The sequence below is a fragment of the Camelus bactrianus genome, chromosome 9, assembly GCF_048773025.1.
Source record: "Camelus bactrianus isolate YW-2024 breed Bactrian camel chromosome 9, ASM4877302v1, whole genome shotgun sequence".
Taxonomy (NCBI): Eukaryota; Metazoa; Chordata; class Mammalia; order Artiodactyla; family Camelidae; genus Camelus; species Camelus bactrianus.
In genome coordinates, this window is record NC_133547.1 from 62,779,709 (window position 1) to 62,806,762 (window position 27,054).

Genomic DNA, 27,054 nt, shown 5'->3' on the forward strand with positions numbered 1-27,054 from the left:
TTTTTCACTGGGAAGTTAATATCCCTCCTGTACTCCAGGATGTTATTGGTTGGGGCAGATGGCCGGGTGCTGATGTGGTCACTTGAGAACACTTTCTGTCCTTTGCGGAATTTCCATTCTTTTAGAGCAGATGAAGCTGTCTGCTTATCCAGCAAAAGAGTATGTGAGTTATGTGAACTTGAGGAGATGGTACTTACTGATGGGAGCGCAGGTCATCTCTTCTCTGGGAGGGGAGCAAAAGTGAGTTCTTAGGGCTGGACACAGCTCATCAAGTCTCTCCAGAGGGTTGGTGTCAGGGGTTGCTTTTCTAACAAGGTGGTGGGAGTACGCTTGACTTCAACAGAGCCCGCTGATGAGTGAAATAGGGTGTGGTTGGTATAGTTTTAGAAAAATGGTCATTTTAGGAGCTAGGTTGACTCACATATGCATGAAAAATGTTAAATAAGGAGGACAATGAAAAGTATATATTTTTATACCAGCATAATTTGATGCAATCAGAAAGATTGTGTCAATGTCAGCTTTTTTTAAAAAAAATAAATCTATGGGACTTACTCTGTGATACTTGTCTTTCTTTGTATATTGGGAGCTCACACAGCTGTGTGTTCCACCTGTATTTACCTCCGGCGGTACCACTGGCCTTGTCCCCAACTTCATCCCTCTCTTCCCACCACTGACCACCGGGGGCTCCCACTCAGAGCGCATCAAGCCCTGTAAGCTCAGCCAAACTTTGTGAAGAGGGGAGAGGTCTGTGCATGCCTTCTTTCCATCCCTGCTTCCTGATCTCTCTTTTCTCAGCTTTTATTGTCAAGTACAGCATAATCAGAAAAATTCCTAAAAGTAAATGTATTTAGTGAAGAACAATAAAAGGTTGTGTAAGCCAACAACTGGGTCAAGAGATAGGATAGTGTCAGCATCCCGAAAGCCTCCCACATGTCTTTCTCCAATACAGCAACTGCCTCTTCCCCCTCCCCCACCTACTCTGCTCACTTTATGTCCTTGAAAGTCCTCTGGTCACGATCACTGAGGGCCTCTGTGCTGTTGGATCCTCTGGTTATTTCCCAGCACCCCTGCCCCGCTTTGGCAGTATCTGCCCTGGAATGTGTTCAGTCCTTCCTGCTGTACTGTCTCCTCTTGCCTCTGATGATTCCATAATCTCCTAGTTTTTCTTCTTCCTCTTTGGTGTTTCTTCTTAGTGGCTTTTGTGGCCCCTGCTCCTCCTACATGTGTCTCCCTATCAGAGAACCCAGGCTGGCTTCTGTGGTGAGTTGAGAACAGTCTGGAGTCACCCAGAAAGGCCACTTGCAGAGTCCTGAGGCCTTGGCCATGACTCATTGTGTGGGGTTTTCTGATACCACTTATGACACAAAATATGTGTGTGTGTGTGTTTTTTTTTTTATTGACATCAAATTCATGTAGTTTTTCCGCACTGAGCAGTTCTCCAAGACCAACTGGATATCCAACAATTAACTTCAGTTCTGACACTGACTCAGAGTCAGGGTGGACCCCACAGGTTAAGGTCTCAGTTCCATGAGACTGCCCCCACTCAGGCACCAGCCACAGATGGGGTCCCAGGTGTCTTGCACTTCTGCCTGCAACTGCAAATTTGGGAGCTCAATAATTCTCTAGAACAACTTACAGAACTCAGAAAAGTGCTTTACTTATGATTTCCGGCTTGTTATTAAGGATACAATTCAGGAACAGTCAAATGGGAGAGATGGAGAAGGAGGGTCCAGAGGAGTCTGTCTCCATAAAGTTAGGGGGCAACATCCTTCTGGCACATGGAAGCTCCCTGAACCCTGTCATTCAGGATTTTATGGAGATTTCATTCAGTAGGCATGATGGATTAAAATCATCAACCATTTGGAGGTTGAACTCAATCTCCTGCCCTTCTCCCCTCCCTGGAGGTTGGGACACTGGGACTGAAAGTTCCAACCTTCTAATCACCTGGTTGGTTTTTCTGATAACCAGTCCCCATCCTGAAACTATCTAGAGGTTCCAGAGAGTCACCTCATTAGCATAAACTCAGGGACAGTTGAAAGGGGTTCGTTATGAATGATAAAAGATACTCCTGTCACTCAGGAAATTCCAAGGAATCTGGACAAAAAGATATTTTTCATTACGTCACACTCATCCTTTCTGGGACTCAGTTTCCTCGTCTGTAAAGACAAACGGAATAACATGTTCCACACTACAGGTATTTTGGATCATAATTAGGTTAGGATTCAGTGAGACATGGGAAGTTTCATAAATATGGTTGGCACAGTGGGCCATCTGTAAATGGTAGCTGCGCCTACAGTCAGTACTGTATCACCCCTTTGATACTGGGGCCATTTTAGCGCAAGTGAGTGCACAGTATGGACCGAGTGGTTGTAAACTTCCTCTCTCATCTGCGTGTGGAGCTGAGACTTGAGCCAGCCATGGAACCCAGTGGTTTCAGAGAGATCGCAGTGGCAACCCAGCCCGGAACCTGTTCAAAGATGCCTCAACTGTGGTCAGTTCCGCAAACATGTATTGAACACCTGCTTTGGGCCAGGTTTTGGGAACTGAAAGCCCTGGGTGGGTAGATGCCAGCTGCGCTCCCGTGGCGTGTGTGCTCAGCATGATCCAGTTTTGTGTGAGGGAGGCCTGGGAGAACGTGGGCAAGGAGGTGGTGGATTCCTTGGGGCTGTGGGCCTAGAGCAGATCAGTCAGGGAAGTTCAGAGAAAACACCAGGTTCCATTTGGACCTTGAAGGATGAGTAGAAAGGTGCTAGCAGGTCGCAGAGTCTGAAGGGTGGGGCACGTTGTTGGACGGCCCATCCTCTGGGCCTGGAGCAGGGTCATGGGGTCATAGACTCCGGGCATGTGATGGAACTGGGCACGTGAGAAGGTGGGCTGGGGCTCAGGTGGTTCTCCTGCTCAGTCCTAGCCTATTGCGTTATTACTTCGTGGGACTTCAGAACATTTTTTCAAGAGTAACTAAAAGATGTTTATTTTTTCTTTTTAAGAGATATTTTAATGTGCAGTCTTCTGGTGTTTAAACATTGGCTTATTCAAATTTGTTTTGAAGACTGTACGAGTCAGACCTATCTGTGAGCCAGACGTGGCCAGTAGGCCTCGAGTTAGCGCCCCCAGGCCAGATCCTGCTGATCTGCTACTGGAGTTACTTGGCTCACACCTGTGCTTATTGGCATGTTACTGGAGAGACCCAAAAGCATGTGTGTGTGAGGGTGCCCTTCCTCCTCATCTCCTGGCGTCAGGAGGGGCTGCAGCCTTGGCTATTCTGGGGGCCAGACAGGGAACATAAAGTGGCTGGGTGTGGGACTGCAGGGGTGGGGGCAACTATGACAAACTAAGAAGCGTGTGGCTGGTAAGTACATGTCCCATGAAAAGCATTTAAAAAATTAAGCCAGTATCGACTAAACACCCTCAAAATTCACATCTGAGGGCATGCCTATGTGTGCTCCTGAATGTGAAGGGGAATCTGCAAGATGTGGTTTCATGGCCAAGGAACTCAAGCAGTTGATGCTGACTAACTTTTGCAGTGTTTCAATTTTAAGCCTTTTAAACTGTGCAAGTAATAATTGTTATAGGAAAACTCAGGAAGATAGGAAGATTCAGATAATAAAGGAGAAAAAGAAGTAAAATCATGTGATGACCCAAGAGAAGTGAAAACATATGTTTACATGAAAGCTTGTAAGTTCATAGTAGCATTATTCACAATACCCAAAAAGTGGAAACAACCAAAATGTCCAGAAACTGATTAAAAGATAAAATGTGGTTTACCTATACAACGGAATATTATTCAGTAACTAAAAGGAGTGAGGTACTGATATATGCTACAACATGAAGGAACTTTAGAACTGTTACACTAAGTGGAAGAAGCCAGTCACGAAAGATCACATAATGATTATATTTGTATGAAGTGTCCAGAATAGACAAATCCATAGAGACAGAAAGCAGATTGGTCATTGCCTAGGATTAGAGGGAAAGATGAAGAATTAACTGTTAATGAGTGTGAGGTTTCTTTTCAGAGTGCTAAAAATGTTCTAAAATTACACTGTGGTGATTGAGTTGTATACTTTAATTGGGTGTATTACATGGGATGTGAATTGTGTCTCAGTAAAGCTGTTAAGAAATCATATGTGATACAATCCATCCAGAGATACCACATGTAATATGGGAGTGTAATCTTCTAGACTGTTTTCTCTAGACTGTCTTTCACATCTGCATGTATGTTGTGATATGTGAGTGGAGAAAAAATGGAACCATTAAAGTCATGCTTTTCCATTTAAACTATCTTGAATATCTTCCATGTTAAATATGCGACTGTATCATTATTTTTAATGGCTGCATAGTGTTCCATTATGGAAATACCATTTTATTTAACAAGTCCCCTATTCTTAAGCATTTTGTTTGCTTTCAGTTTTTTGCTTTTTAAATAATCTGGTGAACATCCTTATGCTTAGAGCTTTTTTTGCTAGTTTGCCATTTAAGATGAATTTCTAAATGTGGAATTCATATCGACAAATAACATAAACTCTTCAAAACCTTTTATCCTTATTTGCCTTTTACCACACTTATATTTTTACATAGTCACCATTAATTTACATACTATTTTGTTTGATGTTTGTCCTTAGCACTGTAACATAAAACATTTCCCCTGTTTCTGAATAGTCTTTGATTTGGAAACTACATTTTATATTTTTCTTTATCCCTATAGCACCTTACACCTTAATGGGGGGGTAACTAAACACTTGTTTGAATCTGTGAAGACTTTGCCCTGGCTTCACGCTGGTCACTGCTGGAAACTGTCCTGCTGGCAGATATTTCTGAACAGAGTTTGTAATCAGAAGCATTGGCCAGGAGTGTGGGGGTCCTGTGGCACAGGCTCAGTACTTTCATGATGTGAATGTTGCCTTTTTGCATCTTTAAAGAGGAGATGGACCTTGAAGCCAGGCCAGCCAGGAGGACCCACTGGTGTCAGTGGTACAGTCAGCCTGGCACTTAGGCAGTTTACGATTTTGCCTGGATTTTCTTCCCCTGTAGAGATTATAGAGGCAGTCTGGTATAGCCTGGGCTGTCGGAGCGTAATGCCAGAGTAGTAATATCAGAAGTAACAGTAAGTGTGCAGGGATCCCTAAACGTGGGCCAGGCACCATGCTCGGCTCTTCATGTGCGTAGTTTCACCTAATCCTTAAAATAGCTCCCGTAGGAGAGGGTACTATGTCCACATAAGACACAGGGAAGCAAAGTGGCTTGTCCAAGGTCATGGTTGATTAAGACCCTCATCTGACTGTGACTCTTAATCATTATGCTATTTTCCTCTCGACAAGTAAGACAGGAGTTAAATCTCTGAAGCATTGAATTTGTAACCTGATTTGCTTTGTAAGAAGCTTAGGGGAAATTCCCAAGGCTTTAGCAACATGGAGACTTGAAAGACCCTGCACAAAAAAGAGGATGAGGCCTGGCTAAGTGTGTTCTCTAGGTCTGAAAATAGTGCGCTTGACGTGCCACGAATGAATGAGGGGATTTTGCCAGTTCCAGTCCATTTTTATTCATGCCAAGATGATCTGAATGTGTTTTGAAAAGATGACAATAGAACTCTAAGTGGTAATTAGTGTGCATGTCTTTGTGGGTTAGCAGTTTGGTTTCTGTAATAGGTCATTAAGAAATGGTGGCATGACATGGTTGGTTAAAATGTGGATTTTGCTGTGTTGGTTTATCAAATAGGATCCTTAACTGTTATAATCTTTGCCTTCCTCTCTGTGACCAATACCTGTCCCTGGGCCATCAAGACTAAAGTATGGAGCCATCAGAGAGGCTGGGTATTGTGCTTTTTATTTAGAAAGTTCTTCAGTTACCTTTAGGGCAAAGCATGAAATAATTCTTTTCAAGTGATTTTGTTTTATCTTTTTCTTTAGGATTTGGTCAACACTGGACTCAGCACTTTCTTTTTCTTTATTGCTTCAATTGTACTGGCTGCTTTAAACCACAAAACCGGAGCAGAAATTGCTGCCGTGGTGAGTGAACTCAAAAGGTTAAAGCAGGGCTGATTTGTCCACTTTTTGTGACTTGCTTGACTGTCCTCTGGCATGTGCCCAACGATGTTGTCATTGGGCCAACGGAGGTCCCAGTTCCCAGTGCTGTGATTTTCAAAGTGTGATCCCCGAAACGTCAGCCTGAGCATTATCTGGAAACTTGTTTGAATGCCTTTCTCAGGCTCCCTCAGAGCTGCTGAATCAGAAATGTGTTTTCACAAGTCTTCAGATGCACACTCAGGTTTGAGAACCTCTGCGTTAGTCTCTTTCCAGCAGAGCCCTGGATGTCTGTTAGTGGTGCTGCTTTTAAGGGCCTTCCCTGCCAGTGTGGCTGTTAATGAGGAAGACGCAGTCTTGACACCAGGCAGCAGTCAGTGGAATGCCGTGGTGGGTGGGAACCAGATAATGTAAGACTTTCGCTCTCTGCTCTTCATTTCATGTTGTTCTGTATTTACAAAGAATATATAGCACTTTTGTAATGGAAGGGAGGTGGTTAACAGGTTTATAAAAATACTAAACTAGCTGCTCTCCCAGGTGTCACTCAGGAGACTCATGGATCATTATTAAATTATTAAAACTCCACTGCTGCCACCCAGAGCTGCCCAGGTGAGAGGCAGCTGGATAGCAGACGGTGGCTCCGGGGCTGGGATTTGGAATGTTAGGCCTTATGGCTTGATGTGGGGCTCACACGTGAAAGAAACCCTGAGTTTTCATCTACATGGTATTTTGTCTACATTGTGTTTTCTCCCTGGGGCAGTGTTAAGAAGGTTCTGTAAAAGAAGCCCTTTTGTGATTTTTTTTTTCCCTTATGGATCCAGAATGCTTCGAAAGGGACCTTAGGCTACTTTTATGTGGGTCAGGTGACCACAGACTTGGCCACGGTCTGACAGCTGAACACTGAGCGGGGCTGGGCGTGGGGGTTACAGCTGGAAGAGGCGGCCACAGCTGGGGTCTCTGTAAGCTGTTGTGACCCAGCTGAGGGCTGACGTGCCTGAGGACTAACTGGGCCTGTTTCTTGTAGATATTTGGCTTCTTGGCAACCGCGGTGTACGCGGTGAACACGTTCCTGGCGGTGCAGAAGTGGAGAGTCAGCCTCCGCCAGCAGAGCGCCAATGACTACATCCGCGCCCGCACAGAGTCCAGAGATGTGGACACTCGCCCGGAGATCCAGCGCCTGGACACGTGAGGACGCGCCAAAGTCCTCCTCCCTCTATCCTCATGCCCGTCCTTTCAATCAAGTTTTTTTTCCCTCATCACGTCAGATTTTCATGTGATTAAGTTGAATTTTGTCCTCTTTGGTAAAAGTTCATTTTGGGAAAGGGTTTTCCAAATGGCCCTGCTGGGAGGTGTGGGCAGGAGAGGCCCACATACCCAGCTGTTCAGCCAGAGGTGGGCAGGAGGGGGCCACAGGATCCTCCAGTTTGGTGGCTGTGGGAGCTGCTGGCATCACTGGCTGCTGTGTCCACTTTAGGTCTTCACTGTCCCTGAGCACAGGCTTCACATCTGACTCTGAGCCACCATGTCATATATATATTTGTGACAAGTCAGGACTTTGGATTAAAGGGGGGCTGCTAGGAGGGAAAAAAATCAAGGAATGAAGGTACAGGGTTGGAACAGTGGGTCAGGAGCAATTCCTGGGCAGCCCCCATAGTGGGCCCCAGGCCAGCTTTAGTGTTGCTGCCGAGGTCCCCCTTCCCCCTTGTCTTCCAAGCCTGGGGCTTCGAGACGCCAGCACAAGCCTGGAAAGCCATGTGTGACACTAAGGGTCTTGGCAATGGGTGTGCTGGTTGAGCTTTGCTGGGTCTGGGCTTTATGGGGATGGGAAAAGCTGATGTCCCCTTAGGATGGCTCCATGGCACTGCTGACCTGCGAGGGTGGGTTACTATTTCCTACCCTGCTGGGAATCCCTTGATTCTTCCTCAAATGAATCACCTCCCTGAATCCCAGATTCTCCTCCAGGAATGTGGAGACCACCTTGTTTTCCAGTTCCCTACCTACCCTGAATACGTTGAGGCTGGGCTGCAGATTTTCTGTCATTTTACCTTCTTGGGTAAAAGCCACAGTCCATTCCACCAGCCTGAACTCCTGCCTATTTGCTGGCATCATGGACCACAGGTGGGGACACACCTCTATTTTAGGGGTATGTGCTGATTTTCAAATTCCTGAGAAGAGTTCTGGAGTGGTCCTGAATAGATCTGTCTAGGATTTGAAAATACTTGAATCTGCACCACGATGTACCCTCTCACTGAAGTTTCAGAGGCACAAAGAGTTGTAGCATCTGTGCCTCAGGGTCATACACACGAACGGCCATTTCGGAAACTGTTGGGGAAAATTCTAATTATGTAAGGTTTTCAACTGATTCTTGATATAGTGAGGATTATTGTGGTGATTGAGTTAAATGAGCCCCTGTGATGCTGTAGTTTTTATCCCCCTGTTAGAGACTAATTGTATCTTTTATGGAAAAGTCATTTTAACTTACCAGGTTTTCACTCTTTGAACTGTTTTTAATGTTTACAAAGCTCACTCTAGTGCTAAAACTTTGTGTTTTACCCTCACCAAGGAAAAAAGATTTACTGCTTGTGGGAAGGTTTTGCATTAACGGGGAGAGTCCCCAGGATCTCGTCCTAGTGAACGGTCGCAGCATCAGCAGTGTGCTGTGTAACGAGAGAGCGAGCATCTGTGTCCGGGTGTGGGGTGCAGAGCACAGGTGAGAACATGTCCACCTGTGCACACGCGGCATTGCATCCTCCCTAGCAGAGCAGCGTCTGATTTCTGGGCCTGGGTGAATTGATTGGGTAGCACTGCAAGGCTGGGGACTACACAGGAAATAGTACTGTGCTGTCTCTGAAGGGTTGGGGTTAGGGGTTGTCTCCTGGAACCGAATATCTGATACAGTCTGAGTTCTGCTGCCATTCCTTTCTGGGGCAGTGACCCGGGTCGCCTGTTCAAACCCCTTGTCTCCTTAGGGGCTGGGGGCTGCCAGTGCAGACCCAGCTAGTCTGGTGGCAACTCCCCTCCCCTCTGTTCCCCCAGAGGACAGCCAGGCCTGGTCACTGCAGGTCTGATGGAGCCCTCTCCCCATGTCGGTTGTGAGGCAGTACAAGCCATGCATCACAAACTCTGAACCTATTATATATAGTGATTTTTGAGGAGATCATGACATCTGGATTTTATCTGTTCATTTTATATATTTATTTTGCATTTGTTGAGTGCTTATGCTTAGTCGAAATGGGGCTTATCTCCCTCTGGGAGTTCCATTGAAAAACAGGGTCACAAAGACTCAGCCTTGCATTAAATGGGGCCCACTTTGGAAGGACCACCCTGAACTTTATCAGAAATCTCCTGCTGGGAATCATGTTACTTGGCTTCAATAAAAAGCCGCCTTTGAAGTGAGATGGAAAAAAGGAATACCATTCAGGCAGGATTGATGCCCAGGCTTTCCCAAGTCACTTCAATAAAACCAGTTTCTCATCAGGTGGAAAGGAGCCTATTGGCCTCCTGAGGGTGTGTTGTCAGCTGCAAGGAATGGTTCTGAAGTCCACCGAAGTTGTAAATGCTGACAGATGATTAAAAAGTGGTGACACCTGTGCCACAAGCCACTTAGGAATTAATTTGCATCTTAGTGTTAGAATCTTTAGAATTATTTATGTCCCTGTAACTATTTAATATCCTTTGTGCCATGAGGCTTTCCCATGGTTTTTGTAAATATATTTTTATATTTAATTAGCTCCCACGACAACCGGAAGTGGCCAGTTAAACGCTAACTGGTGTGATGTAGAGTCTGTCCTGTTACGAGTGGCAGTGTAGCGAGACATTAGGAAGGAAATATAGTTGTCTAGTGTGATGGAAAGACACCTGCATTTTTCTTACGTGGTCTCTGTGTACAAACAAGACAATCTAGATTTGGGGGGCTTAAAAGGACTTTTTTTTTTGTATTGAAGGAAGCTTATTTTTGCATTTAATAGTTCCAATACGGACCAATGTCAGTTTGGTTTGGGGCATTTTTAAGGCTGAGGCAATCTTAGTGTTTCTCAGTTTTCTGGTGGGATGATACTGGCTTTCATAGTTTATGTCAGACTTGTCTACGCTTGAATTTGCTCTTGGAGACTGAATGGTTGAAACCCTCAAGCATTTGGTAGAACCTCTGGTGGTTTTAGATGGATGCAAACACTGACATCTTCAGAGAATGTTTATCTTGGCACTGATTTGGTTGATGCGGTATTTTTCTTTCCCTCTGACTCTCCATTATCCTTTCTTCACACTGCCAAAGGCATGGAGTGACATACCTTTTCCCTTTTATACAGCCCCGGGAGCCTAAAGACGCTTGTTGGCTCTGCATAAAGCCAGGGATGGACAAAGGCAGTTACAGATTAAAATCTCATAATAGAAGTTTGATTTAAAGTAAAGAAAATAGATTTTCACTCTGTGCTACAACAGTCATCCAAGAGAGATTACCTTTGTCCACAGAAAGGTAAGACTGCAGTAACCAGCCCAGTCCCAATGTCCGTGTCTTCCTCGGCAACTTGACCCAAAGTGCCAACATGGACAGAGCCCCGCCTGCCCGCAGGGAAGCCAAGGAGGACCTGGCCTGGCTCTGAGGGCTTGGCTTTGGGAGGTGGATGCCATTGGCAGCCCTTTGGGCACAATGACCACCCCTTGGCTAAAGGCTTGTGCCTGTAGGCAGGCATGCAGTATATCAGACCTCCACCCTGTGTCAGATGCTTCTGGAGAGAGCTTTGTGACTCAGTTGAAAACATTCCTACTTTTTTAAAGTTTGCAGTTTCATCTGTCTGTCTTTAAACTTTCTTATGATTCAGCCTTGGGTTAAGCCACAGGCGGTCTCTGAGGAGATGAAGCACTAACTCTTCTGTCTGCACATGAATGTGAATTCTTGCTTGCAGTGATTGACCCTTGTGTAGCCCCTCCCCCCGTATGTCATGTATATGTGTCCCAAGCTCACCCCTTCTTACAGACTCGCATGTGCTATTTGGGTGGAAACCCCTCGCCTCTCTGTGTGTTTAGGTGGACCAAGCTCCTAATCTCTGGCTCTGCGGGATTTTCTGTGAGTTGTTCTTAGAACCTGTCCTAGCAGATGGGCATTGTGGAGACAACATGTGGCCAATTCAGTGATTCTGGAAGGCACTGGTGATTTAGGTTCCCATTGTGCCATCCGTATTCCAAACAAAGCAACCACGAAGTCTGCATGCCGTTGCCTGATTGTCATTTTCTCCGTATCTTCTTTACAGGGAAATAATGATATTAATCAGCTGGCAAAAGGTGAAAACACTTTCTAGGCCGAGGGCTGCTGCCAATTGATTCTCTCAAGCAAAATTAAAAGTTGCTCCTGCTCCAGGGACTGCCATTAGCTTGTGAGGCCTCCAAATACTTTCTTAGTGAAGTTTGTAGAACCCAGGGGCTCTCTCTTTCCCAGGTCTTTATTATTTCATCAGCACCCACTCCCAGGTCCAGCTAAGCAACAGCCGGTGCGGTGGGAGCAGGGGCAGGTCTGGGAGGTGAGAGGAGGCCCAGACTCTGTCTGTGGGCTCATTGAGAGCACTGGACATGGTGACCCACCTGGGCTGTCTTGAAAAAAAAATGTACTTGGTTAACTACCTTCCTATCCTCTTTGGAAAAGTGAGGTCTTGTGTTCTGGAATACGCTTGAGAGCAGGAGGTGAATGTGGGGACCAGTGTGCCTTGGCGCTCCGGGCAGGCTCCTGGCGTGAGTTTGAGAACCCACGGGTCTGGACAGGTGACTCAGATGCTGGTCTGGGTGCCACCCTAGAGAGGACGTAGACCTAACACCACCCACCTGGAGCTTTGTAAACGTTTCTGGCTCTTTATAAAGTCTTGTATTCTCTTCTCAGCAGATAGCACTGAAATTGTAAGAACTGTCTGCTTGAGAAAGTAATTTGAAATATTTGACCCTTTACATTTCTTTTATTTAGAAACTGTCTCTGAAAGAAAATACCCTCAACATCTGTTAGATCTAGAAGAATTTTCTTTTCAAAACTGAATGTTTTGTTTGACTTTTCTTCACACCAGTAAATGGCATGAAGGACCTTTAGGCTTGAAACAAGAGTGGGTCCTGCTATATTTTCCCTTCTTTTGGTCCTGATTATCTTCTTATTCTATTTGGATATAATTTCTCAACCTTGGGAACTTTTTTTTTCCTTTCTAATTTTTAATTATTCTGCAAACATTAAAGAAAAAAATTACCCATAAGCCAGTTGAGTCTGAATCAGTGGCAGCTTGCCTAGAATAAAGTTTAGTTTATGGTTCTTTGAATCATCTGTCTTTTTTACAGGCTTAGTTTGTTGTCTACAGTTTTTACACCAAGACTTAAATTCTGGTGAATTGTGATCTAGACGCCGTAGAGTGGCATGTTTTCTTTGGGATGCGTTCTACACCAAGGCAGAGAGCCTTCATTCAGGGGTTAATAGCCTGGACTGTAGTGAGCTATATCAGAACTGTTGTGGTTCTAATTTTGAATAGGAACTTGTCTCAAATGACCTTAACCAGCTTTGTTGGTAGGATTAGGGAGCGGTCCAGTTTCTTTTTGTACTTGCACTTCAGAGGAGAGAAGGCATGACACAGTTGATTTGACAGTAGTTTGTATGGGATTCAGTGATAGCCTGAGACTGTCAGAGCTGAGTCCTCTTTGGAGGCACTGCTGAAACCCAATAAGAAGCACCCCCTTTTATTAGGAAAGCCACCTGCAGGGACAATCAGGAAATGAGGACAGACAGGGTCGTGGTACCCACACAGGCAGGGCTGGGTCTGGCTGCTTCCCTTTGTGGGCCACTTTGCTTTCCTGCCTTTTCCAGAATCAATTTTTGCAAGTTTCAAGACTGTTCTCCTCTTTGTGAAAGTGAGGAAGGCAGATAGATATTCACGGCTTGGAGGAAGACCTGACTGGTCCCAGGATGCCTGGCTGGCTCCCTCGGAATGGCCCAGGCCCCTGAGGCACCACCTCCTTCCAACTCCGTAACCCATTTAAAAATGAGTTTTCACATCCTGCCTCCTGATGCAACTGACATATGTGGGTAAAACCAGTGCTTTTCATAACTTGATTCTGATGTGATTCCCTCTAAGAGAACGCTAGGGGTCAAAACTGTTTGTATATGTTGAAATTTTTAGGGGTTCAGGAACATATGGTGGAAACACTTAACTATTTATTACAGGTATGAATTTTTTTTCCCCAAAGTAGGTAATTACATCTTTGTATATTTTAAGACAGATAATAATCACTTCACCTTTGGTGCCTTCCATGTGTCAGTCACATAAACACTCTTGTCAATCATGGAATTGAAAAAAAGATGTACATTTAGTTAAACCAGATAACACTATTTTTGTAGCATGATTTTAGATTCTGTCCTTTTAATATTGCTTTCAGCAATGCTGGTTGTGAGGTTTGGTCACTTTCCCTTTAAACTTCGTTATATATTTTAAAAAAGAAAAAGAAAGAAAAAAGCCTATACCCCTGGCTTTTCCTGTCTCTTCTCTGTTGCTTCTCCCCAGCATCTTATTTCTGCTTATTTAAATGGTCTGAGAGTAAGACTATATTTCTGTGAAATAGTTATTAATCAGTATAACTGCATTTGGTATTTTTTTAACCACTTGTTCAGTTTGAACAGCCACTGGTCACCTCAAACAGTAAGAGGAAAGTGGTTCCATTAAAAAAAAAAAACCCAGAACATTCTCGGTGCTCTAACTTCCCCTTCTTTGAGTCTAAAATGGTGAAAAGCCCGTTGGGGCTGGGGAACCAGAGGGTGTTCTCTGGCTGGTGTCTCTCCAGCTGTCCCTCCGGCTTGGCTGCAGGTCTCCCTCTCCCTGCACAAGATGGGCTTCCAGGTTAGGGGGGGCCTCCACTGGTCTCCAGCTCACCTTCCACTCCGATCTCACAATTGGTTTGTGGATGCCCTGGGTAGGCTCAGTGGCCCTTTCTGGTTTTCAGCCTGAACAAAATAGGCCCCTTGCTGTGAGGAGCTTGCCAAAATGAAGACACATAACAGGCCAGCTGTTCCTTTTGCTTTCCCACCCCTGCAGAACTAAGTTACATACGGTCTGGTCAAGAAAAATCTTGAATAAACCAGCTGAGCCCATTGTAAAATGAAGGAATGGATTTACTGAAACATAAAACTGTAGCTTTTTTTTTTTTTTTTTTTGGTTGCTTTGAAGGGTCAGAATATGCCATTTTATAACAAAGGAAGTCATGTCAGATGGCTGTGATAACTCCCATGCCATTACTCGGTACTTGGCCCAGTGGTACTTGCGGGAGGGGGGCAATGTTAATTTAATAACTACTACACTTTGCTTCTTAAAAGTCTGTTTCCTTTAACAGTGTAGACACAGCTGTGGGGTGTTCTGAGGCAATGCCCTTTTGGCAAACTGGTTTATGCTGTTGGTGGGTCAGAGCTCCCACCCTGGCTTCTGAGGCCATCACACATGTCTGGGGTGGGGTACCACCTGGCTCTGACCAGTTCTTTGGTTTATCCATTTGGAGTGGTTTGGGGCCCCAAAGCCTTTGCTTCTGTTGGTTTGTCCCTGACAACAGACAGAACTTCACATTGCCCTCAGTTTCCCCCCATTATTTCTTTTGAAGGACCAATTTTTCACGGTACTTGTCCTGATTGTTTTCATAGTGTTTGAACCTGTATTTTTGTATGTAGAGGGAAATAATTTTCTCAACACTAATCGCTAATAAATATTGTATTAAATTGTCATGAAGGAGTTCTTGTTTAATAAATGGACACATAAAAATGGCATTTTCATTTTCTTTGCTCTGCCTTGCCTCCCTCCCCTTCAAAGGCTGCTGCCTGGTTCCTGAAACAGGCCAATGGGGTGAGTGGTGAACACAGACATGGTCGGGGGATGAGGCCTCCGAGGTGTTGCTGTCGACAGGCAGCTTGGCTGGACAGCAAGGTGGAGCAGAAACACCCCCACGTGCCCGTCAGCTTCTGCATGTTCTGCTTTCATACGTGTCTCCAGAATGCATTGTATGTGGAAGTCGGGGCAGAATGCCTCAATCCTTCCCATCGGCTGGGGCCCAAACGCTGACTTACTGTGGATGTTATGTGTGTGAGACCCTGTGCCTCATGGGGGGGACCTAGGCAAGTCCCCAAACCTTCTGGCAGTCTCCTGGACTGGTAAACAGGATCGTGTGAGGAGTAGAGAGCACGAAAATGCCTAGTGGGGGCCTGGCCTGGGAGCAAATGCGCGTGTCTTGTTGCCAGAACTTGGAGTTGCCAGGATTCACATGGCGCGTGGGACCTGGTCTGGGCCAAAGCACGATACCTGACAGCGTCGCTCTGGGTGTGTAAGGTTTTTTTTTTCCTAAACACACACACTCCAAGCAGGAAGTCAGTTTGGTTTAATCCATCATGGCTTTTTTCAAGGTAGGAGATTCACATGCAAGAGAACAAAGGTTACAAATGCCCAAAAGATAGGTCCAGAACTTGGCTCATTCATGAGGCCTCTAGGGTCACAGGAAATGCCATCTAAGAAGCTGCTTTTGTGTAAAAAGAGAATTATATATAAATTTGCAAAATGACATTGAAGATACATGCACAGCATAAGGTCATTAGGTGAACACAGAAGGCACATTTCACCTCTCGTGAGAGTCAGACACCTGCTCTGGTGTCTACAAGCACAGTGTCCTGAAGGCCCGAGGGCCCCTCGCCTGCTGACAGCCCTCAGGGACCCAGGGAAAGAGCGGGTTTTGCTGGGCCTGCCCAGCTGCCCCTGGGGCTGTCACTGCTACTTTGTTGTTTGAAGCCCTGGATCTTTTGGACATGGTAAGTTAGTCTACAAGCTTTACTTTGAAATAGTCTTAGACCCAGAACAGTCACATCACCTAAAGAAGATTTGGTCTCCAAGGATGTGAGGTGTCAGTTATGGGCATTGGGACCCACCCTCTCCTAGGTCATAGGGCAAAGGTCAGTTGTCTCCCTGCTTCAAGAATGAAGAGGGAACTGGTGCTCCTTGAACAACAGAATCTTGGTGGTATCATTCTCGACAGAGTGGCATGAGCAGGGGCACCAAATGCAGACAGAAACCACTGGGGCCTGGCAGGCTGACCCTGAGCTGGTTTCTGCCTTCTTTGTGCACCACCACCCGTGCCCCCCAGCATGAAACGCTTCCAATGACGTGGTAACAAGGCTCCATCTGCTTTGTCCCTTTGTGCTTGTTTTTGGTGGAGAGGTTAAAGGACTTTAGGTTTGTGGGACAGAAATGAGAAGTGGCAAAATATTCACAATGCTGTCATGAGCAGGGAGATTGAACAGTGCTAAGCCAAGGGGTGCCATCTTGTATACTGGGCTCAGGAATGCCACGTTCGGGCTGTGAGGAGGCCGCTCTGTCAGCAACTCCTGCTGCTGCTTGAGAAGTCACAGGCTCCCTGCCAACACACACGGTCCCCTGGCCATGCTCCGGCCAGCCCGGTCAGAAGGTGCAGGAGCGGAGGCCCGCGTGGCTCAAGCTGCCAGGGCAGGTCAGCCCTTTAGTCAGAGTCAGAATCAGAATTCTCTTCTGAAAGGAAAGCAAAGGGGATGTTTGGCAGGAGTTTTGGGGCCAGTGGTGCCTGGGAGCCGTCTCTGGGGAGGTGCTTTGAGAACTGCCTTGGGCCTGGGTCCTTCACAGGCAGCCATTCTCACCTCCAGGGTGTAGCCCAGTGGAGGTGGGGAGCCCAGATGCCCCTTCTTTTGAGACTCCCGGCCCTCCCGTCTCCCTGGGCCTTTCTCACCTGGGGTATTAGGGTTGACATCTGCCCCCAACCCTACCCCACAATTCAGATCCAGGTGGGACTAGCTATTGTCCAAGAAACTAAAATATACTGCAAAATCAGGAAGCTATTTTTTAGCCCTTTTAAAAAAAGTTTCAGTCTCCTTTGCCCCAGGTGTTTCAGTGTCACCTGCCTGGGGACAGCACGTGCTCAATGGGGCGATGTCAGTTCTCCGAAAGCCACTCCCCCCTTGTCTTCCTGTCCAGCCACGTGTCACTGCTGGTCCTGTTCCAGAGAAGCATTTCACCTGGACGGGAGCACCTGCTCTTTATACTTTTTTGTTTCCCTTCCACCGGCCTCATTTCTTCTGCCTGAACACTCCTAAACATCCATCAAAACCCAGCCTCCTGGCTGGCACGTGGGGTGGGTGTTCCCTCAGCTGCTTCATCCCTACCTCTGTTAGCTCCCATTTTGCTGTTACAGTTGACATCTACCCCAGGCTCCTCCTGCCCTAGTACGTGCCCCATGTGTACATCACTACTCTGTCTCTGGGTCTAACTCCTGTCTGGGCTGAACTCCTTGAGGGTAGGTAGTTGGCCTGGCCATCTGTACATCCCTAGGGCCCAGCACGTGGCAGCCTTAGCAGGTGTTTCGGTCAGCAGATGTTGACACAAGGGCCAGGTGGAATCAGGGGACACCAAGCTGGGGTGAGTTTGGTGCTGAGCCAAACATCGGATTTACTCAGCTGCAGGGAGCTGACATCTGCCTCTCCATTTAAAGTCTACCTGTGGGTATGGAGGGGGTGAGGCAGGTAAATGGACTCTAGGCTACAGAGCCATGGAGCTGGGCCCTCCATTCCCAGGGCAGCTCCGGGGCTTCCTGGCATTTCTGTGTTGGAGCCTCCACTGGAGGCTGTGCCTGCCCTTCTGGGCAGGAGAGCCCAGGGCTGTGGCTGAGGATGGCCTGAGGGGAATCACAAGCTCCAAACCAGCTGTGGTCCCTCCTGACACACACCTGCAGGGCCGCCCCCACCTTGTGCCTCGCCCTGTGCTGGGGACATGCACCCTGAGGACATGACACATTGGTATGGCTATGTTGTCACTAATGGAAAAACCAGCCATCCAACTTGCAGTGTTATTTTTTAATCAGGTTACATGGCCAGCAGCCACTCTGAGCTGAAGGATGGCTTGAGGGGCCAGAATGTCTATGGCACTTTACTTAGTTATAAAAAAACAGAACAAGCCTGAGCTTGCCTGGCTTTGCCTGGGTGCTGTGGATAAGATTGAGAGCTTGGTTCACTGGCCCTTAGGCCAGGGGCAGGTGAGACTGGGGCGAGGGGGCTGCTTTAGGGCAGGTGGCCACTCTGCAGCCCAGTGGATGGCACTCAGGGAGTTGAAGGGTAGTGACTGGCCGCCCTAGGGGCTCGCAAGGGGTTTCATGAGGAGGAGGTCCTGGGGGTGCCCTCAGCTTGCCCTTCCTGGAAAGGCTGAGGCCCCGGGGAACCCTGTGCTCCCTGGAGGGGGCTGGTTTCATGCTCAGTGCCGCATGAAGGGATATGAGAACCAGGCTGTGAAAACACTTCCTGCCTGTGGGGTGAGAGGATAGGCTGTTGCTCCAGCCTCAAACTAGCCAAGTGTCCCCAGGGGAGAGCAGGGCCCCTGCAGCAGTAGTCCCAGGTGATCACAGGGTGGCCACCTACCTTCTGCCTTGTCAGCTGTGGTCTCGTCTGCGGAGTCTCCTTGTTTGAGGAATTTGGCCATGTCATTAAAGATCAGGTAGAAGTCAATTGCAAACACAATGGTGGCAAAGAAGCCAAACACCTGTGGGATACAAGGGACGGGTGGATGGGATGTGTCGTCCGGAGCTGGGTGCCTGGGAATGGGGAGGGCCAGCCCGAGAAGCCGCCGCCCCAGCCTTGCAGCCTGTTTTCCTCTGCTTGGAGAGACAGCTTAGATGGACGTGCACAGATCACTTCCATTAATAACAGGTAGGAAAGTGAGCTGTTAACTTGGTTTGGCAAACAGCCTTTCCAAACTCTGGGCAGAGTAAATCAGAGGACTTTAGAGTAACTGAGACCCATGTGAAAGCCCAAGGGACCCAGCAGAGGCAGAATGTGCCCCAGGCGCTAAGAGGGGCACCCACTGAGGAGTGGGGTGAGCTTGAGGGGGCAGCACTGGGCACCCCCCTCCCAGTGGGTAAGGTGGCTACTCACCCCAGCTGCTTTGGAAGCCCCATCCGAGTATTTGGCGACAGCTGTGATGGAGATGGCGAAGTAGATGAGGGCCGCTGTGACACAGCGTAGGAAGTCCTGGGGAAAAGGGCATGGCCACAGGGACCTGAGCTCCCTGGACTGGGGCACAGCATGGGGAGGGGGCCGCTGGGAGCTAAGGCAGGAAAGGGGCTCAGAAGGGCACTGTGTGGCAAGAACAGGGCTGGGATTTCACCTTCAGAGGGACACACACCCGGCCTTCCGGTCCAGCATCCATAGGGCTCCCACCCTGTCCTGGCCCCACCTGCACTCCCTGGTCCTCCTGAACCTCTGCTCCTGCCTCTGCCCAGGTGCCTCGTGCAGGCTGCCGTCCTCTGCCAACTAGACAGCAGGGTATGAACCAGGCCACAGCTCCCTGTGGCTTCGCTGGGATGCAGACTTCCCCATTTGACGGGCAGGAAGTTGGAAACCTTGTCACCTGCTTCCTCTGGTTCTCCAATGGGGGGATCAGGCCCTGGGCCTTGCTTTGCCACATACCTGTGGCAGATCTACTTATGTATCATGGTTTCTGCCTACCCGTCCCTAAAATGGGGATGGGGGTGCAGCCCATCAGGAATAATACTGGATGTGAAGTCAAGAGACCAGGGTTCAAGTGCAGCCTTTGCTGTCCCTTCTCTCTGACTCGTTTCATTCAGCAAAATCTGGAGCGGGTATCTGGGCGATAAACAAGTTGCCAGATGGCTGAGGTCTGGAAGACCTGCAAGTCCTCAGTTAACCTGCCCTGCCCATGTGGAAATGGCTTGAATTCCTGCGGCTGAGGCTCATTCTGACAGCTCCAGTTGGGAGCACCAGTGCCACCTGATGGCCAGGGCTGAGGATGCCGTCTGGGGTTCACAGCCTTACAGAGGGGCACTGGAGCAACCACATGCTCTGGGTCAGAGCTGCTGCGTGGTGGGGTCTGGATTATCTGAGACCCTGTCTACCCACAAGGCTCCAACCAACTTCAAGTGGACCCTCTAGAGCACTGAAGAAAGAGAGAGGACCAAAATGTATGACTCTGATGGCCAGCCAACCCTCTCCTCCTGGGGCCCCAGCCCTCACCATCATGGGCCAGAACAAGCCCTGCCACTTGTCATTCAGCTGCATGGCATCAGCAAAGAGGAAGTAGAGGGCCAGCAGGAACTCCAGCAGGGGCGCCATGAGGAAGGCAGATGCTGAGGATGCCACATAGCAGATGAAGGTGATGAACGAGAGACCCTGGAAGGTGGGGGAGAGAGAAGTCAGAGCCTGTGTACAGCCCCTCGCCCAGTGCTCCTCCAAGCCAGGCCCTGCAGTCAGGAATAGAGGTGGCTCCAGCCAGCGTAGTTACCTGCCCACCGTCCTGCAGCTGCAGGATTAGAACCCCATCAGCCCACACCCATGCTGCCCCCAGTACTTCTGGGCATGGCTCCGCATCCTGACCTCAGGCTAGCTCCCTGCCAGGATCCAATCAGGAAGCCCCAGAGCCTCCCATGTGTGTCCACCCTACCCCAGGAGGCCACCTCTTGGGGCTGCCCCACCTCCATCCCAGCAGGCTCTAAGGCGGAATCGACCCCACTCAGATGGTGCCCAACAGGGGAAAATCAAACCTAAGCAGTCTCAAAGGCAATCCACTAAGCAGGAGACAGTTTCAGAAAGTTAAACCCAACACCCAAGATTTGTGCTTTTCACTGAATGAAAAATTTACTTGGAAAATAATACACAAATCTTGCACTTTAGTTAATAATATGCATGATGAAGTGTTCAGAGTTGAAACGTATCAATGTCTGCAATTTACTTTAACACATCAAAGAATAAAGTGGATTGATAAGATACATTAAAAGCAAATATAGCAACGTGTTAACAATTGTACAATCTAGATGGTGGGTATATGGGTGTTTATAGTCTAACTCTTGGCTTTTTAAATATATTTGCAAATTTTTATAATAAGAAAAAACCATCCAGGAGAGGGGGTGTTGACACTGACACTTCATGCCCTGCTGCATCATTCGTCCTGCCTTTGTGAAAAGTGGGGTGAGGTGTAATGAGGAACTGATTAAGAATCAAAGTGTTTTCTGCAGCCCTGTCCACACACTATGGGTGGCAACTGATGCTGGAGGATGCTGAGGCCCCCAGTTAGTTCTGCAGACCATGTGATGGGGCTGTTCACTGGGCCAGTGCCCACTGAGGCTTGTGGGACCTCCTCTGATCTTCACTACCACCCATGCACCAGGTGCTGTTCACAGCTCACTTTGCAGATGAGAAGAATGAGGTTCAGAGGGATGAAGTGACTTGCTCAGTGTCATGCAGCTAAAAAGGGGCATCAGAATTTGGACTCAGGTCTGGCTGACCCCAAAACTGGAGTTCTGAAGCAACCCTGCCATGGGTATGCTGGTCTTTATCTGTTCTGGTTTTGGTTACTGTGGCTGGGTTTGAGCACATCCATGGCTGAGTAGCTCTTAGTGGGGTCCTGGGGCCCCGTAGGGATGATGCCCAAATGCCCCACAGGAAGCAGTGCAATGGTTTCAGACATGAGCTGTAGAGATCCCACCGTGTATCCACGGCACCCACATCTGTCCTGATCATGGCTGTGGAGGTAGCTGAGCCCAACCTGAACAGGTGGGAAACTAAGGCACAGAGATGGGCTGAGAGGCTGCCAGAACCTCTGATGAAGGCAAGGCCACCGGACCCTGGTAGGGCTCTATCCTGTACTTCCTCTGTCAAAGGTTGTTCTGTGTCCCTCCTCTTCCTGTCCCCTACCCTAAAGCCTGATTTGGAGGATCCCCCTCTAGATTCTGCTTCCCTGATTTTTGGTGGTGACTTCCTCCCCCTTCCTGCCTATGTCAGCCTCAACATTTGCTTGGTCCTGGGGGCAGCCAGAGGTGACCAGAGAGAGGCAGGAGTAACCTAGGGTGAATCCCCTTGCGTCTTCAGTGCCCACCCCTCACCCTTCTTTCCTCCCCTCTTCATCCTCCTAGACTAGATTCCTGATAACCAACTACACCAAAGGCCTCCTCAGTGCTCTGGCCAGCACCCCCTCCACCCATGAGGTGGGCCTGAGCATGGTATGGCTGGGGTCCCCTCAGTGGAGGGTGAATTCAAGGCTTCTCCGCAGAAGTGGCTCCCATCAATCTCCAGGGTGCGACCCAGTGGCCAACAGGAGGCGACTCCCTGGACTGTGAGCTGTGAGTCCTGGGCCCTGATGTCTCATCTGGGAGTTGGGCAGGTGCTGGGCAGGTGCTGGGCAGGTGCTGGGCTGACCTCACGGGCAGAGGAGGTGGTAGGACCACCTCCTGCCATCTGCCCTGGGTGATACAAAGGAGAGGTCAGGAGCAGAATTCTCTTTCCTCTGATTCCACGTCCGTGCTGTCACTTGGCCCTAAACTGACCCATGTCAAATCCCCTAGAGGCTGGGCCTCAGCTTTCTTGTCTGCAAAGTGGGAAGGACAGGGATTGTCAATTTGCTGGGGATCTAAGCAACAAATGCTCCTCCCTCTTTCCGCCTTTCCTCCGCCTGGTCTCTTCCTCTCCTTCCCTCCATGAAGGCCCAGCACCAACCCACCACCCTACACGCGGACAGGGACAGTGCGGGAGTTCTGAGTGTCCAGAGGACAAAGACCTGACGGGCCACGGTGGGGCTTGCGGGAAGGAGGAAGGAGCTCAGCGGGGGCGGGAAGGCTGGATCCTAGAGAGGGAGGGGAGGAGGGGGATGAAGTCACCCTGCTGGGCTCCTGCCCCCGCCCCTCTGCAGCCCTGGGTAGGGGTGGGCTCCCAACGCGCCCCACTAGAGCCGCCCCGGCCTCACCCAATCCCGGGGGTCCCCCCTCCCAACTGGCAGCACTCCCCTCCGGCTTCCGCCCGGCAGCTCGAGGCCCGGTCGGTCGTCCCTGCGTCCAAGAAAGCGGGCAAGGGCGCCAAGAGCCGACCCTGGCCTGCGACCCGAGGGTCGCGAAGGACCGATTCCTCCCGGGTCCGGCTGGGGCGTTGGTGGGAGGGTTTGAGAGCCGGGCGCCCGCAATGGAGGCTCGCAGATGTAGGGAAGCAGCCCATCCCAGCGGCCCAGAGAGGGCGGAGATGCCCGAGGTCACACAGCGCGGGGCGGAGCTCCCGGGGCTTCCAGCTCCGCGTCGGCCGGCCCCCTCCCCAGCCTTGCCTGAGGCCCCCCAAATTCGGGTTAAAGCACGAAGGCCTGGGTTCGGGCCCCGCCCCGCCGCAAACCAGCGGCTGAGCTTCCGCGAGCCCGTCCCAAATGGGTGAAGTTCGCCTAACTCTGCTCAACTTCGCGGGGCCCCGAGGGGGACCGGCCGGCCGGGGCGCCGGGACCTGGCCGTGCAGACGGCGGCGTCCGCCGCCAGCCCCACGCCAGGCGGCTGCTAGCCGGGGCGGCCGTGGGGGGCTCGATGCCGCAGGGGGCGGGCCGGGAGGGGGCTGGGGGCGCCGCACTCACCGTCTCCGCCAGCAGGAGGCGGCCTTTGAGCGAGCAGAGGAAGGCGCGCGCCGGCAGGAGGGCGAGGAGCCCGGGGAGGGCCGCGCGGGGCTCTGAGTGGCGGGCGGGCTCGGGGTCCGGGGCCGGCTCCGGGTTTGGGGGCCACATGGCGGTGGCGACCCGGGCCGAGGCTCAGCCTCGCTCCTCTCACCCCAGAGCCCGGGAGGGAAGCGGAAGCCCCGACTGTGCGGAAGGAGAGAGGGGCCAGATTAGCTCGGCGCGGGGGCGCATCCCCCCGCCGCTCCGCCCCCGCCGCCCCGCCCCTCCTCCTTTCCTGCCCCGTCCTCCTTCCTCCCCTGTTTTCCCCTCCTGCCCTTTTCTCTTTTTCCTCCCTTCCTCCGTCTGCCTTCCTCCTCCTCTTCTTCCCTTCTCCCCTCGGACCCCGGCTGCCCGGCTTGCGTAGGCCCGCCTGGTAGCAGTGCTGGGCTGGGGCTTCACCAGACCCCTGCACTCTCCCCTCACCCCTGTCCTGGCGGGTAGAGACCTAATTATTGAGGCCACTGAACACCCCGTCGGAGCTCCTATCCATCTCTCCTTGCCCAGAAGGTTGTCTACACTCGCTGTCTCCGGCCTAGCTTCCAGCCCATGAGCGCGTCGGGGATCCAAGAACCTAGGCGTCCAAACAGCGAGACCTCTTTCTTGTCCTGAGGCTTTGACCCAGCCGTCAGCTCCCCGCCCCACTCCCATTCTCTTTCTCCCTTTGCCAACCATCCCATCCTTGGCCAACCCAGCCTCCCAGGCCTCTTTGTTGACTGCCCAGCCCTGGATTCGGCACCGCTGGCCCATTTCATCCCAAGAGGACTCCCAGAAGTACACCTTGGAGCCCCAGCCCCTACACAACACACACGTGTCTCCAGGTCGTCGGGAGTTGAGTGTGACCAAGACCCAGCCCATGACATTCTCACTACGCCTTCGCCTTCGCAGTCTCAGGCCGCTGCTATCCGTCCTTCCACCCCAGAGCCAGAGATCTGGGGATTGGCATCCTTCTCCCTCCCCCTCAGAGTCACCCATCCACTGCACATCTTCGCATCCTAAAGCTTTCCTGAATCTCTGTCCACGTCTCACTACCACAGCCTCCATTAGATCTCAGACCACTCCTGTCTCCTCCCTGGACTGTTGTGAGGGTGTCTTTAGGAGGTCTCTCTGTTTTCTCTCTTGGCAGCCAGAGGGATGCTTGAATCACCAATCACGGTCACCTCTATTCCTCTCACCTGTAAGGGTGAGAGGGTCTTGGTATAGAGACTAAAAACAGCCCCTTGTTACCTTCTCCTCTCCGTCTCTTCCACCCATATACCTTCTTACCTCCTCCATGCTCCCTTCTGCCACAGGGCCACTGTAGGTGCTGACCCCTCTACCTGGAATGCTCTTTCTCCACCTTGTTATCTGATAAACTCCTCTCTATTTTTCTGTGATCATGCTGCAGTGTCACTTCGTCAGGAGACCTCCCTGACCTTTCTACCTAGGTAAGAGGCATTCATTCACTCATTTTTAAAATTCATTCCACAGCAGTGCTAGAAGCCTACAATGCAGGGAAACCCCAGCTCTTTTTTTAGGGGGGGGGGTGGATGAACCCTGAATGTGTGCAGAGAATCCTGAATAAGATGGATCCTGGTAATAGATGCCTGGTTGTTTCAGAGCACAGCCAGGCAGCCTGTGTGGAAGAAAGGACTGAACTAAGGGTCAGGGGAGAAGACAGATCAGAGAAGGCGTGAGGCCAGATTGTAGAGGACCAGACCCTGGTTTTTGGATTTTGCTCCAGATTTCCTGGGAGGAGGCACGGTAACGGTTAGAAGAGAGGATGACCTAGTTCTGATCTGTGTTAATTAAAATATAGCTCAAAACTGTAACTCAATAATACAAAGAAAATAAGCCAATTTAAAGACTGGGCCAAAGATTTGAACAGACGATTCAGCAGATGTATGAGTGTCCAGGAAGCATGTGAAAAGATGCCTAATATCATTCGATATTTAGGAATGTAAAGTCAAGTCACAATGAGGTAATACTGTACACCTGTCAAAATGGCTTTGTGAAAGAGGAGGCTACTATTTAAGTGCTGGTGACGATATGGAGCAACTGGAACTCTCATGCACTGCTGACAGGGGTGGAAATTGTTTCCACCACTTTGGAAGACAGTTTGGCAGTTTCTTAAAAAGTTAAACAGACACTTACCATATGACCCAGCCATTTTACTCCCTAGGTATTTACCCAAGACAAATGAAAGCACATATCTCCATAAAGGCTTGTTGGTGGATGTTTATAGCAGCTCTATTTTTAATAGCTTCCCCTGGAAACCACTTGTGTTCCATCAGCAGGTGAAGGGATAAACTGACTGTGGGACATCTATGCAATGGAATACTTCTCATCAATAAAAGGAATAAATCATCAACCAGCGCAAAAACATAGAAACATTTTGCAGATATGTTGAATGAAAAAAGTCAGACTCAAAGGGGTGCATACTGTGTGGTTCCATTTTTATGAAATTCTAGTACAAGGGAAACAGGTATGGTAACAGAAGTCAGATCAGTGGTTACCTGGGGCAGGAGAAACTTCTTGGGATGCTGGGAATGTTCCTTATTTTCACTGGGGTGGTGGTTACAATAGGGACATACATATGTCAAAATACATTAAACTGGACACTTAAAATGGGCACATGGTATTTCATGTAATTTATATCTCTTTTAGTGAAAGGGTTCTGAGAAAAAAGAAAGTACAGTGATTGATTAGAGTAGCTGAGAGGGCAGGCAGAGCTGGGGGGGGGGTGCCCCTGCATGAGGTGACTGGATACCCATGACCACTGCCCATCCTACGGCCAGCTCGGAGCTCCCCAGGGGTCTGTCATCCCACCCCGCCCCAGCCCAGAACCCACCACTCAAGATGGTACCAAGCATTGTCTGCTGTGGGATGAAGGAAGGTGGCCCTTTTTTTCCCTTGTGTAACGAATATTTTCTCTTCTCCTCCACTTTTTATCTTATTCTTTGTGTTATAATTAATATTATCATGCTTAATTTTGTTGGTTAATTAGTTGGCCACTAGGATCTCATTCAGGTGGGCTCCTGTGTACCTCACACACCCCATCCTTTTAAAATTCCCTTATTTTCTGACACTGTAAGATGCTTCAGGTTCATTTCATATTCTCCCCATCCCAGCCCTAGGATCAGCTGTTCTTCCAAGAAGCTCCGGTGCTTTTTACTGGAGAATGGTATTTAGCAACTAAGATCTCTTGGGGCAGTTTTAATTTGCATTTCTCTAGTTATGAGTGGATCAAGCTTGTTTTTTTCCCCTGTGTAAGAGGCATTTGCATCTCCTTTTCGAGAACTGACTTTTCACATCCTTTGCATATTTTCTTTACTAATGGTTGGTTTTTAAAAACTGATATACAAGAATGTAAATATTCAGGAAATTAATCCTGCAATGTGAGTTATATTTTTTCTTGTCATTTGTCTTTTACTTTGCATTTTTGCCATACAGATTTTCTCTTTTAGAACCTGCTGTTCTTCTCTTTGGATCTGTAAATGTAGGGAATGACAGTAGCAGGGTCCCTGATGCTCTCCATCCTTATATCTGTGGATGTGCCTTTCATGGTCTTGGTGTTTTGCTCT

General features: G+C 49.2%; 2 protein-coding genes across 3 annotated transcripts in view; one reads left to right on the top strand and one right to left on the bottom strand.

The window, feature by feature from the left end:
* The window catches only part of CMTM4 (CKLF like MARVEL transmembrane domain containing 4), a 70,194-nt gene extending 55,396 nt beyond the window's left edge, over positions 1-14,798 (top strand). The window contains exons 3-4 of the mRNA XM_074370639.1: positions 5,904-6,002; positions 7,042-14,798. Of these exons, the coding sequence (XP_074226740.1) occupies positions 5,904-6,002; positions 7,042-7,206 (264 nt within the window). The 3' untranslated portion in view covers positions 7,207-14,798. The remainder of the gene's footprint in view (positions 1-5,903; positions 6,003-7,041) is intronic.
* A 577-nt stretch (positions 14,799-15,375) lies between these two features.
* On the bottom strand, positions 15,376-23,684 carry CMTM3 (CKLF like MARVEL transmembrane domain containing 3). Of its 2 annotated transcripts, XM_074370640.1 has the most exons (5): positions 23,417-23,675; positions 20,053-20,208; positions 18,955-19,050; positions 18,442-18,562; positions 15,376-16,549 (listed from the first exon to the last, which is right to left on the bottom strand). In XM_074370640.1, exons 1-5 carry the CDS (start codon positions 23,561-23,563, stop codon positions 16,521-16,523), a joined length of 549 nt encoding a protein of 182 aa, XP_074226741.1. In that variant the 5' UTR covers positions 23,564-23,675; the 3' UTR covers positions 15,376-16,520. The 2 variants fall into 2 exon arrangements, with proteins under 2 accessions (XP_074226741.1, XP_074226742.1); XM_074370641.1 differs by lacking the exon at positions 18,955-19,050 and having other exon boundaries at positions 23,417-23,684.
* Positions 23,685-27,054: the final 3,370 nt, after the last annotated feature.

Excerpts from the sequence above, each read along its gene's own strand:
- CMTM3 (XM_074370640.1), bottom strand. The coding sequence starts at position 23,563 with ATGTGGCCCCCAAACCCGGAGCCGGCCCCGGACCCCGAGCCCGCCCGC. Across the intron at positions 20,209-23,416 it reads GCCTCCTGCTGGCGGAGACG|GGTCTCTCGTTCATCACCTT; the intron begins GTGAGTGCGGCG and ends CCCACCTTCCAG. Across the intron at positions 19,051-20,052 it reads GCTTGTTCTGGCCCATGATG|GACTTCCTACGCTGTGTCAC; the intron begins GTGAGGGCTGGG and ends CCTTTTCCCCAG.